Genomic DNA, 13,922 nt, shown 5'->3' on the forward strand with positions numbered 1-13,922 from the left:
ACTAAAATGTATTAATGTATAATTGGAGTATTCGTGTGATTTTCTTACGCGAGCTTAAATTTCGAAAAAGTACCGTAAAGATGAAAAAGTAAAATTAGAATTTAGAGAAGGTTAAAAACGTTCCCTACATCGCCTGAGTAATTTTTTAACGCGTACGTTGTTTTAAAGGGGCTCGCGAATAAAGAAATTGAAACAGCTCTGTTCCAAGACTTTGAATTCTAAAAGTGATAGCTCCTGCAAGTGTGGAATAGCGAAACAAGATAATCTCTGAAAAAGTATGTCGAGTTATACGGAACATATCGATTAAATTCAAGCAAAAGCAATTAGAATTTTATTGTGTAAAACGATATTTGACATGCAAGGATCTAATCGAGTAATTAAACAAAGTAAAATTTGTTGGACTATTTTAGCAAATGAATCAAAGATTCGTTTCAGTTTTCCAGTTTCCACACAATAAATGGTTCCAAGCGGCAGACCTTGAGCGGCCATTATGGGCGTTAGACTACGAGCAAAGAGAATTTCGCGGCGCTAGCAAGCTGGAAAGGTCCTTTCTCGCGTTCGACCTACAAGCCAGAAGAATGCAGTCGTCGTTTTCTCGGCCAGAACGTTTAAGCCTGTCACCTCTCCTCTTCGATGCGGACCACGTACGCGCCGTTCCAATTTTCAATAACGAAGAACGGGCTTGCTCGATTTCGTAATTAACCCGGCGAATTCGCCAGACCGGCCTTGATCTTAACCACCCTCGTATTTCGCCTCGATTTCGCCCGATTCGAAACCGGGAATTTTCTCGTCGATTCGAGGTAGACGTGTTTTATTATTGCAGTTCGAATTGCTCGACACGTCGAACGTAACACTCGTACAGATTTGAAAAGATCGATATAAAAATTTATGATCAATCAGAGTGGAAGCTTTATCGAGAGTGATTTTTATTAGAGGAAGGTACCTTCGGATTCGATTCAAGAGAGAGATTAAACGAAAGAGAGATGAAAAGAGAGATTGACGTAATAAATATCTCCTTATAACTTCTTTAGTATCGTTTTATGGTCTAAAGGCAATTTAATGCTGAAAGCTAGAACATAAACGTTCGTAACTTGTACGATTGACAAACCTTCCATTAGCCAAATAACGAGTTTGGTTATCGATCGTTAACGTTGAAATTATCAATTTGTACCAATGTATAGGTAGAAATTTTATAGGTTCACGGCGATGCATTTCTGCAGATTCGTATAATCTTTTAAAAAATTTGTAGCTAAATTTTTCTTTCTATATATCTCGTTTCAAATTTGCGACAAATTTTATAATTTACCCGCCGATAACTCTGATGTTAATGTATAAAGAAACTATAGTTGGAAAATCGGGTCATCGACCCAGAGAAGAACGACGAAAGGTCTTCGAACTTTGTAAACTCGAGTCGCGATACTTCGAACCCGTTCCACTTTCCTCGAGAAATTCCTATTGAAAGGGGATGGGAAGTGTGAATGAGAGACTCTCGTATTCCGCCGGTTTCTCTTTTATTAAAGATTCCATCGAGAACGTAAAATTGATAATTATCACTTAGCTTTAAAAAATATACATACACGATATTTTATATTTATATATATATATATATATATTTCTTTATATATATATATAAAAGTTTGGCTAACCCTTTAAAAATAAGGGTGTCCGCCATTTTGTGACAGGGAGTTCTGGCGGTCGCTGAGGGATCATCGATTTTTATTTTCATTTTTCCTGGGGTCAATAGGACAACCGCAGCCCGACCTCCCAGCTAAATCCGTCGTGTCCTCCGTCCATGTGTCAGGGATCCGTCTTTTTTTTCAGGGACAGGCTGAGACACGCGTTCATATATTACACACGATGATAGTAATCCTTGTTTTGTTTTACTTTTCCTTTTTTATTTCGTGTTCGCGTTACGATCGCGTCGTTTCTCTCCAGGTCAGGTTTCGCGGAGGTCAGGGTGAAATCGTCGTGGGTTTGGGAGAGAAATGGGAGAGAAATGGGAGAGAAAAGAGAGAAAAAGAATAGTTCGCTGTATCGTCGTTCGTCGTCGCGTTCGTCGTCGCGTTCGTCGTCGCGTTCGTCGTCGCGTTCGTCGTCGCGTTCATTGTCGCGTTCGTCGTTGCGTTCGTCGTCCTGGTCGCTGAATCTCGAGCCGCATGAAAATTATCACAGATCGTTGGTGACGTGATAGACGGTTTTCGTCGACGAACCGATCGGGAGAGCTCGATTCTCATCTTTATCGACAATCACGTCTTCGAGCCCCTTTCTGCTACATCCTCTGTTATTAACTGTTCCTCTAAAAACAGTCTATCAAAAGGCTCCGTTTAAAATTTTATACAACTACCCTGTATCGTAACGGAAGTAATCTTTTTGAAAGCCCAGCCGACCGTGTTCCCCGATCGAAAACGTCCACCGTGAAACTCGTGAAGGATAATCGACCAATGGCAGGACGAGAATGAGAGGGTTAGGATCGAAGGAAGATCAAAGGTGAACGCCCAAAACGACAGGCAAGAGGAGAATCAGAGGGTTTGACTTAGACGAGAAGGAGGAACGCGACACTGTGGGCTTAGAAGAAACCGTCACCGGTCGGATCGTTCACCCATGGATAGTTATTCGGGCAACGTACGCAGGTCTGAAGGTTGATGGTCTCTCCAGGAACCTCTTTCGAGGTGAGTTTGCAGGTGTGAGGAACCCAACAAGCGGGAGGTCCGTCCACGATACACTTCTCCTTCCACGGCTCGAAACTCTTCGATTCTGTTATCGTGCGAGGATTCTGGATCCATTGGATCACCTGGGTCATCGTCACGAAGTAAACGTCGTTGTGGTTGGACAAGATCTCGTCGATCCAATAAAGGAACGCGTCCAAGAATTCGGGGTTGTTCTTCAGCCAGGCTGCGTGGAAGTAGAGGCCCAAGGGAGCTCGGTTTTGTTCGTAATGTCGGTCAAAGTTGTGGTTTAGGAAGTTGTAGAATTGGTCGCCGGTTAGGATGTTGCTGCACGAGTCTACCATGGCGCAACCGGGGAGGTATTCGTCGTTCTGTGGGTCTTCGCGGCGGTCCAACTCGTTCATCACCATCTCCCAGACTGCGTGCGACCTGCACAAAAAGGTTGATGCTCGATAGACGGTGGAGGGATTGAATCGAGCCGCTACTATCCCTGGGATTTTAAGTGAAGATGTAGCTGCTTGATTCGAAGTGACATAAAATATCTTGATATTTTTATGCTACTAATCCGCTCTTGATATTGGTATAGAACGTGCCAAAGATTAGGTTAATCGGACATGTACACAAACGGAAATAGATAGGTTGCTACTTTTAATGGAATTCATTGTCAGCTTTCACTGACAACAATATATAGATATTAAATTAAACATTATTCGATATTAAACACGTCAATATATATCGATGTGTTTAAGCTACAAACGTTCTTGGTACAAGATGCATATACCGGATAATTGGATCAATTATCTCGAGCCACTACTAATACCAGCTTGCGACAGAATTGTATCAGCGTAATCATTGAAGCGCGAAGTTTTTAATCAGATTAAAGTAATTCGCTTTTCTACTTTAAAATTAGGTTACCTCGTCGGGCAGTGTTGAAGGTTTCCATGGCAACGGTGCGGCATTCTGAAGTACATCGTGTAAGGCCATAGCGGTGGGTTGTTCAAGGCCGCGGTGATGGTGGAATCGTAAAGGAACGCTTGTTCTTCCATCATCGTGAACTGATTGTTTCCACCGACTCTGAGATACGGAGCCCTCACACCTACCACGCTGTTGTCCGTTAAATTAGCGAATTTCTCCGCGATGATCCTCATACCAGCCATTTCTTTAGCCCAGTCGTCCACCGTCGCGTCTGACCAGAAACGTTCGTCGTCGTTGTGACTTGAAACACAAGCGTTTATCGCGCGATTAACGCCGACTTTAAGGATCGGCTGCCAAAACAACTTGAACCGCCAGAAATTGAACTTCCGAGTCTCGAGCTATATTATCGTCGTTATCTTTGCCGCAATTTTATTTTAAAAGCGCGTCTTTTTAAGATTGGACGATACGTAGATCGTTAAAAATCGAACATTCCATGTATTACGACCAAAGTATAAGCTGAACGTTCGAGCGAGGTTGAAAACAGCTCAAAGAGAATAAGGAGAGATTAATTTGTTTTTCACAAGTGTTCGCTTACGAGATAGAGTGAACGGCGATCTCGTGTCCTTTCCTGTGCATTTCCTGGACAGCCGAGTAGTTGGTGTACTTGTGCGAGACGAAGAAGGTGGCCTTGATTTCGCAACCGTTTGGGTTCTTGCGTTTTCCGTTGAAGATCTCTTTGTACAGTCCGATATTATTGTTATTGATGGCGTCATCGAACGTGATAGTGATCATCTGCGGTACGTCCTTGGGAGGTAGATCTCCGGGGATCGTGGTACCGTCCTCGGAACAGAAGCAATCGGGTAGAACGCAGACTGTAGGGTCACAGGGTGGCGCTCTGTTCGGGTCGTTGTCCATATCTGAAATTTTCGCGAACCCACGATGGCCCCTTTTACTCGAAGATCGTTATTTCAAGTCGCCTCGACTAAGAATGATGAAATTAAGAGCAAAAGAACTCGTCGTCCGTCCCTGTCGTGTTCTTCATTGTTCGTGTCAAAAAGAACGTAAATTATTCACACGTGTCGATGAAATTGAATCTCGTTGATCTTCGTTTAAAATCATTTCGAAAAAGAAAGACGAACAGTGTTTTTGCGAACGAAAGTAGGCTACCCTGATGCGTCGATAAAATCGAATCTCGCTAATTTACGTAGTTTTCACTATGCATTAAGTTTCCAATTTTCACCTTCGGGTGGTGATCGTTAAAAGAACGAGTAACGAATAGAATTTCCAGTTATGAAATTTGCCTAAACGATCGAACAAAGTTTCTCTATTTCACACTCACCGCAAATATTCTCGTCAGATCCGTCGGCGCAATCCTTTTCCCCGTTACAGAAAAGACCTCTCTCGATGCAAGAGCCATCGCCGCAAGCGAGGAAGCCATCTTGACAGAGCGGTTCCTCGGTGTAAAGCAGGGGTTTCGCTTTTCTTTCTTTGTTCTTCAGTTTGCAGTTGTTCACCGAGTCTTTCCAGTCGCAGGTCTGTTTGTCGATATCGAAATACAGTCCCGCGGGACACCTGATGGCCTGAAGACCCGAACTGGTGCACTGAATCACGTCACGACAGTTGTCACCCTCTCCTGCCACCAATCGGAACCATTCGCCCGCATCCTTGTCCTTGCAGATCTCGCTTTCGAAGCTCTCTTCTTTCTTCTCCTCCTGTCGCTTCACACGATTCGAGCCTTCTAAAATTAAGTGGTTCGTGTCGTCTTTAAGGCAATGCGTATTCTATTTGTATTTACAAGTTACCGTATTCGTGGAATGATAGTTACGAGAATTTAATATTAAAGGTACTAGAATAATTGCAACGATCGATTCCTATCACAGCAAGTTATACATTACAGTTTATACAGTTTGCAAGAGTGTATTTCTAAGAATTTGAATTATTTTTTGTAAAATATATACACATCTGCGTATATAATTTTATATATCGTCACACGTCTCTTCGCGTATCTTACATTTTCACTTCATCGATTTAAATTACATGTATACTGTAGTGATCGATGGTTGACGACCAGCGTCAAGAAGATCGATACCAGCGAAGATTTCGTGAGAAATGCGATAACGATATAACATTATCTTTCGTATACGTGATTTATTGCTAATATAATGACTTCTTTGCAGATATAGTGAATTATTTTTAATGAAATATAAAATTGTCAGGAATAAAAACGTTTACATAAAACTTCTAAACGACACTCGGATTTCTTCGGTGAAATTTCGAGACGCGTACATATACGTACGATTGCGTAACCGCGAAGATAACTATCAGCGGCGAGATTATGGAAAGTGTGAAACTGACGTCACAATACAACGTTGGCTTTTGATTATTTATTTACCAATTGACAGAATTGACAGTCTCTCGCCAGATGGATCAAAGGCAAGCGATTGGCATAAACTATGATTTCCTTCTTTTTTTTTTTTAACTATTTTATTGAGCAACCATCAACAGAACACACTATTGCCAGTTCTAGCCAACGTTCGATTTCTTACGTTTAGTCGAGACGGAAGTAGAAAATCAATACTATAAATTACGTAAGAATTACGAATATACGATTTTGCCAATATTTATCTCGCTTATGTAACCCATTTGCGAATGCTGTTTTATAAAATACATCTTCCGTACCTGTTTATATTTGTAGAATCTCTTCTCTAACAGAAATATATAACTCCTTTCACGTCGAGTGCTTTTATATGTTCGTTTAAAAAGGGAAACTGCGAGTGCTTTGGAAATTCACGACGTGTGGCATTGTTTTCGTTTCGAGATGGTTCTTGGTCGAACGAGCGGAAACGCGCTCCGCTCGAGAAAGTGGAAGCAGAAACGGCTGATTTTTAATATACGGGGAAACACGCGTTGCTTTCCTCTATTTGCAGTTTCGACCCCGCGTTAATTTTATATCAAAGCAACGAACGGAGAAAGCTGTCTCGCGCCTTTCCAACGACATTGTTTTATTAGCGTGTTTTATTAGCGTGTTTTATTAGCGATTTAGCGTTCTTTTCGTGTCCCGAATTCATAGAATTCATTAGGTTGATCAACCCTTCCTAGGCGAAATCTTTTTCGTAACAATGATGCAACGTTACGATAATATGGCCTATATACGCTCAAACTTATATATATGGTATCGTAGTTGAAAAATTCCTACAAGTAGGCACAAACGTCCAATTATAGTGATCAAGCCTTTGTTCGGTCTAGCTATCTCGTAAAGGTTGTTTCGGAGTCCATTGCCCCATTAATTTTGGAAAGGTCAGTCGGTAAAGTATAATGGGAAGGATGCTAATTCAACCGGCTACCTTTTCGAGAGAAAGTGGAATCTTTCTCTAGAAGTTGCGCGATGAAGAAAGGCGATTGGTTTTACCAAGTAGGAAGTTCATTAGTGTAAAATAGTGTTATTGAAGCAAGAACGGCTAGATGGAAAGTGATTTGGATTTGGAGCGCTTGAAAAGAAGCGATTTCAAGTAGAGTTTAGGAGTGACGAATTTTACAGTGTTTAGATTTAATGTAAATGGAACGGGGAACGTTTGAATATAAAATTAGACTACAGAGGATCGAGATTCTCTGTAAAAAGAGGCGATGGAAAGTGAAATTCTTGAGGAATTTTAAAGAGTTGTGTGTCAAGTCGCGAAGCAACGAGCCGAAGAAAGTACGAAGTCAGCAGGTTACAGATCCAACGAAGCCTAATCACTGGATCTCCTTGAAAACCGAGAATTCTACAAGTCTCTTCAAATTCAACGATTCATCCTATTCTACGGTAACTACGATAACGACCTTTTGCTGGGCGTCATAAACTTTCAAACGTCGATCTATCGTTCTTTCACTTCCTTCGCAAGCTAATATTATTCCGTAGCCGATTTCAAAGTCGCGGGTCTACCTCAGATCGTAACGTGGACATTCTTTCAAAGAGAATGTACATTAAGCCATTTACAGAGCTCTTCAAAAACCTTATCGATTAAAAAATCGATTAAAGAACCGGCTCGAAAGGTTTAACTCGTTTAAAGTCGAATTCATATATTTAAACTAATAAATTTCTATCGAATTTATGTTAAAATTCCTACAAGATTTAAGAATAACAGCAAGATACGTTACAGACATTTTCGAAACAAAACGCTGACTCCGAAAAATCATTTACAATCGAATATACCAACGTTGAAGTAGCTATAGGCTTTCCCAAGCATCGAACAATCTACAGGTATTTTCAGAGCTAAAGATCAGCGTTAAAAACCATTTAAATTGAAACATCTGCAAAACCTTTCGCGAGGCAAATTATATGCAGATGCTTTCGAAATGAAAAATTGATACGGAAGAACCAAACAGGGTGAAACGTATCGATATTTGAAATTACAAGAAATACAGATACCTTCGAAAGTCAAAAACTGAGGCTGCGTAAAGCATCGATTAAAATTCTCGATTAAATCGATTAAAAGACTTAACATCCAAAATCGCGTAAAATAATATCTGAAAATATTGCGAAGAGTTCTCCAAAAATGCAATGTTAACAACCACCGTACAGACACAACCAAAAGGAAAACCAAAGTTTGGCTAAAGAATCAACACATTAAATCGTTTGAGCCCCGTTGGTCCCGCGGGCTGGTGTCATGTCGGCATCGCGTAGCGCCGCGACAAACGGGGAAAGTTGCGCCCCCCCACCCCGTGTATTTTTCAGGGCACGGCAGTGACGTCACCCATCCGGGACCGAGTAGAACCAGAGGCTTTCACGCTCTAATCTCTTATGCAACCTGTCGTCTCTGTCGACCGCCAGAATCGTATTCCGTCCGATTTCCTCCGTCCAAACCGCCGATTCTTCGAAAGCGTCCACCGTCCGCTATTTCTGAACGAGGAAAACAGCGCCATAGGGGGCGGAGGAGGGGCAATGGACACGGCTCACGAACATTGCCGCCTGTCGCCATTTCGAGACTCACGTGCGCTCCGTGTTTAAACGGTTCGCCTTAATTCTAAATTTCACGCGATGATTTTCAGTCGACTTTTCCTACTACCGTCTACTCTAATTTTAGTCCGACGTTTAAAGAAATTGCAGACTAATTTCAAACAACGCTGATTCTATTGTTCGCGTGTAAGTAGCTTGAGAAGCTTATGGCGCAACGGTCGAAAGAATCAACCAGCTAAAGGACTTCTAACGTGGTGCAACGTGGTCTGTCTCAACGTTTCTTTTATATAGTACGATTACGAAGACGGTAGCTAGTTTCCAAGTAAAAATTGTTACTAAAAAGGCGACGTGTCTTGGTACAATGTCCAAGAAAGAAGACATTGACTCGTAGAGGGAGGGACAGAGGGTAAAATTCAATTCCATATTGAAAATTCCCGCACGAATTCGAATCACGCCTGCCACCATGTTCCCACTCGCTGCCATATTCTATGACAGACTACCCTCCTACACGATTCTCTGGAACCTCGTTAACGATCCAACGTTAGAATCATCTTTATGGTAACACTAACCGTTCCTTTCGTCCGTAATTCGTTCGATCTCTCGTGATCGGCACACTGATCTGTTCTGTTCAGGCTGTGAAAGTCACCGAATTCCTTACTCACCGGCGAGAACGATGGCTGCCAGGAACAGCAGCACCAGCGAGGACCTCATCCTCGTCCAACGGAAGGAACGGCGCTTCCGGTTCCCGATGGAGGTTCCGTGACTCACGAGACTCTGACTTATCCACGCGTCCGACTGGCCTGTGTTTCACTCGTGTCGAATTCGACGATGGGATGATCAGAGGGGGGCCGTTTTGGGTATTCGAACGAAGAGCTCGCGAGTTTCCCGGCACCACTTCCGGAAAAGAAGTCGAGATCGAGGAACAGCGCTCGCGGGCGCCCTGAGATCTTTGGCTACTCTCTCAGGTAGATCGAGAACGAGTGTATTCGCTTCAAGGACGCGGACCTTGAAGGCGTAGGTACCACTAACGGACTGACTGAGGCCCGCCACTCGTCGCGCCTTATATTTCCACCACCACGTTGTACCCTGTTGGGCCCCCTCTTTCCTGCTCTTCGATCGTCGCTGTTCTGCGTCGATCCGACAATCGTTGCCTCGCTCCTGCTCCCCAGGATGCAGTGGCGTAGGAGTGTCTCAGCTGGAAGACAACAAGCCTTAACTTAACCCGTGGGTCGTGTGGACGATGCGTTGAATCGGAGGAACGGGGGTAGGTACACTGCCGGACATGAGTGCTACTACGCCTACTGATATTTTATATTTTCTAGGTATTTTCTAGATATTTTATCGTAAATTTCTCACTTTACTCCTATCCCTTGAGATATACAATAATAAATAAAGTACAATTTTTCTTTGTATCTTTTCCGATAGATACAACGAGTAAAATGTCTTGATTTACTGTACAGATTACTTCTCGAGAGTTCGAGAACCTTCTTATTTACAAAGCGACGAACAAAAGGGTGGGATGATTTTATTCTTGATAAAGAAATTCACGCGTATTTCGTATATTTTTGTACGTACAACCCGTTCGACGCGTTTTATATTTCAAGCTAGTCAAAATGACATAAATGATCGTAAAGTAAACGCTCGAAAGTTTTATCTTTTCGATCTTGCATACGATTCGTTATCAACCGTTTACATGAAATTCATCGAATTACTCAAACTACAAGACCATCGTTCGTATTGTACGAGTCGAAAGTCTCGAAACTGCCTTCGGTTTGATCGCTTTAAATTCACGGTCGCGATTCCCTGCAGTGAATTGCAGCAACTTCGACTCTCGGCATATTCACGAGTTTAACGATCTTGAGCGATAAAATCGCAGGATCAATACGGTGTTTATTGTTTGGAACGTTGTTGTAAAATAGTATGATTCACGAGTACACCGCTTCGAGTAGAAATAAAATTTCAGTAAAATGCATAGTTTGTAAGATACAGAGGTTGTTATTTTCGAACGAACGTATTCTCGAGTAACGGAGATGTTACGAATAGAACACAATGGTGGAAAAATGGGGGCGGTGAAATTTCTGGACTTTTTCGCAACGGAGATTTTTACGTAACAGAGAAAATACAAGTTTTCCGTTGCTTTGGAAACGCGAATACGCGTGGCACCGCGTCGAAAGTGAAACGAGTTCGGATGCAACTGTACTCATTCAGCCGTAGATGCAACGTGACTGCGATTCCAGGAGCCGTTGCACTCATTTGTCTTCCTAATTCGATCTTGTCGCGGTTACACATCTCAGAAACGAAGTGCCCTGATTCGTTTGCTCGTGCTTCGAACGACCGTTCAAACTCGTTCCCCGAGACTCGCGGAGTACCCTTATCTTAAGTATTTCGCAACGTTGTTTCAGAAGTTCTTCAATTATTTCTTCCTTTTATTCTCAAGTAAAGTTTCTAAACTTCATTTTAATCAACAACTATTATAAATTATAAATATACTACGACGTTTGAAAGATTATAAAATACCTACGATTACGTTACAGAACTTGAAATCAACTACTTCAACGCTATCAACTGCCTTGAACGAAGATTCGGAAAATCCTGCAAAGGAAGAAAATGCAGAAGATAAAAAAAGGAATGCCAAAAATCCTGCAATACTTTTATCTGGTAAACAGAAAGACTATCAGCAAGATGTTGCGAACGTTGTATTCTAAAGATGGAAAAAATTGTTCAACCCCGGCTTCTCATGCTGGCGTCGAAATGTCAGATCGAAGCAAGGGCTCGGATGGCATTTTGGGGTAGATGACGAGCCGCCTGGTTAGGAAGTCTGCACACGCGTCTATTGCACCATCGTCGTCCGTCTCTTGGAATCGCGACGCGGGCCGGCACGTAAATGCCAACGATCTCGAATCTTTCGACCGTTGCGCCGCGCCAGCAGGTTGCCAGGCAAATCGATGGCTGGCGACCAGAGATGGTCGCGAACCCAGCCACATGGAATGTACCCTTTGCTTGGTGAACGATTTCGTTCGCGCGAGAACGATTTAATAAGCGTGCGTCCTCTTCTTCTCTCTCGCAATTCTTATCCAAATCGAACATGGTATAATTTGATGTTTCGTGTGACGAACGATGAATGGAGTTGATCGTTACGTTGTTTCGTTGGGTCTGCAATTATGCGAACGTAAATTATGGTAACCGTGAGATCGGGGATTGATTTGTGACATCGTTGATAGAATTGTTAGCGTGGTTGCCAGGTTGGTGAGAAAGAACGACAATCCTATGAGTGTTGTTTGATAGCGATCGAATCTGTGACAGTGTTTGGACGATTACGTCCTTTAAGTATTAATTATTAATACTCGGACGATTAATGAAATTTGTGCAGCTGTTGATTCCGTATAAATTCCTGATTTCAAATGTAGCAATAATTTCATTTAATTGCCTTTGCTAAATATGATATAATATCTAATATGATTAAGTACGGTATACTAATAACGATAAGGAGAGTAGTAAGATTGCTGGGCAGCATGTTAATCATCAGTTGTTAGTTCATTCGTTCGAATAAAAACACCATGGTCGGTGGAAATATATAGGTTTTTGCGCGCAAAGGAACATCAAAATCGTGAACGTTTCATCTACGCGTCATAGCGAACGTGACTTTTCTTCAAAATTAGCGAATACATTTCGTAGATCGGACGCAAGTCCGAAAAAAGTGAAATCGTCTATGTCACGTTTCTGCTTGGCTCACGTTGGCACATCGGTTCTGCGAACAACCACGTCACGGACTTGTGTATTGGTATCGAAATCTCATTGTGAAACGACGGTGAACCGGCTCTGGCCGGCGTTTATCGTTAAATTCAGCTACAGGAATTTGCCCTTTTCCCAGGCGGAGAAGAAGCATAAACGACGTCGTCGAGAAATGCAAGTGTGCGTGCTTAACGATTCTATTATTCGATTATTCGGATGCTACTCATCCTGGTATGACCTGGTGTCACCGAAGCATTTCTCCTTGAAAAAAGCGCGAAGAAGAGGAAGAAGAAGTGGTAGTCGAGGAATCTTCGAGCTAAAGGGAAACGTTGAATACGTAACGATCTTTGGAGTTTGGAGAATTTTTATTCGAAAAATTCATTGGAAATTTCTTTTAGCCTTTGCAAGCTTGATTTTGATATACGAGAGTTACGAGAATTAGAAAATCGTGTGGAAATCGCGATCATTATCTATGCATCGGCTCGATCTTCGTTATGTCCTCGTAAGATGTATAGATCCCGCAAAGCGATGGTTATTCAAATTGGTAGACAGCAAGAAGGAAGTGCACGTCTTCTACTTGGGTTCGTCTCAATGATTCGCGTGATTGAAAGCCAGCTTGGTATTCTCAGTGTCGCGGGATGCATTTAGAAAGCGATGAAAAACAACGATCTGCATTATGAGTCACGAAACGTATCGCACGTTCTTCCGAATCGAAGATTTCGTCTCACATTACGAAGATCGATCGACTTAACTTTGTAAGGCTAATTCGCTTCGTTCGCGTATCTTAAGGCGGATGAAAATAACTTTTCTATTACGTATACACTGTCATTCACGAGTCTGCAGACATCTTACATTTTTAATAAAACTTCGATGTTTGATGTAAATTACGATCGGCTACTCTCGTTCCCATTTAACGTGTCGAGTTGATGGTCCATCGTGTGCCTTTACGATCGCTAAAATTTTTACGATCTTCAAAGCAAACATCGTGTTATGCTTTTCCCACCGGAGTATTTTTCCATCTGACATTCCGCGAAACGAAACCACCAAACTTTGTTTTAATTTCTCACACGTCAACGATGGATGAACGAACGTATCAATATCAAAATGCCTATCAAAACTTCAAAGTTCACGGATAAATGTCCAATCCCTCTAAAAGCGAAAGGTAGCCAGGCGCTACGAAACCGAAGCTCCCCGATTAGCGTAACAAATTACATAATCGTGGTTTCTTTCGCGTGGATCGCGAGATCACGACGAATTAACCTATTCGTTAAAAAAAAAAAAGAAAAGAAGAAGTAAAAAAAAAGAGCAGCAAATAATAGCGCTTTGTCCTTCGAGGCGAAAGACTTTTATTTTTATCGCGTGACAAGGACTCCTTCGGCAGGGAAGAAAATCGAAGAAGGAAGCAAGGTCCGTTATCCTTCGAGTGGTATCTATTTAAAGGAATGATCGCGTGGAATGCCAAGCCAATGATCGTTCCCTCGCTGTTCAAAAAATGCGCACACCTGCGAAAACATTACTATGCTTTGAAACCGGTGCCTGAGCAACGAAATTCTGTCTGACGATCGGCTAATCTGCTAAACCACAGCCGTTGACGCGTCGATCGCACGGTAAATGCATCATGGGGCTGTTCGATGGCGCATGCTGCATCAGGATATAAATGTAATGGCTCCGGA

At 42.3% G+C, this 13,922-nt stretch overlaps 1 protein-coding gene across 1 annotated transcript; it reads right to left on the reverse strand.

Moving 5' to 3' along the window:
* Positions 1–1,522: 1,522 nt before the first annotated feature.
* LOC122572953 (chitin deacetylase 1) lies at positions 1,523–9,565 on the reverse strand. The gene is made up of 5 exons (XM_043738723.1): positions 9,180–9,565; positions 4,921–5,319; positions 4,177–4,498; positions 3,582–3,881; positions 1,523–3,095 (listed from the first exon to the last, which is right to left on the reverse strand). The coding sequence occupies exons 1-5, from the start codon at positions 9,226–9,228 to the stop codon at positions 2,567–2,569; spliced, it is 1,599 nt and encodes a 532-aa protein (XP_043594658.1). The 5' UTR covers positions 9,229–9,565; the 3' UTR covers positions 1,523–2,566.
* Positions 9,566–13,922: the final 4,357 nt, after the last annotated feature.

The sequence above is a fragment of the Bombus pyrosoma genome, linkage group LG11, assembly GCF_014825855.1.
Source record: "Bombus pyrosoma isolate SC7728 linkage group LG11, ASM1482585v1, whole genome shotgun sequence".
NCBI classification, from domain to species: domain Eukaryota; kingdom Metazoa; phylum Arthropoda; class Insecta; order Hymenoptera; family Apidae; genus Bombus; species Bombus pyrosoma.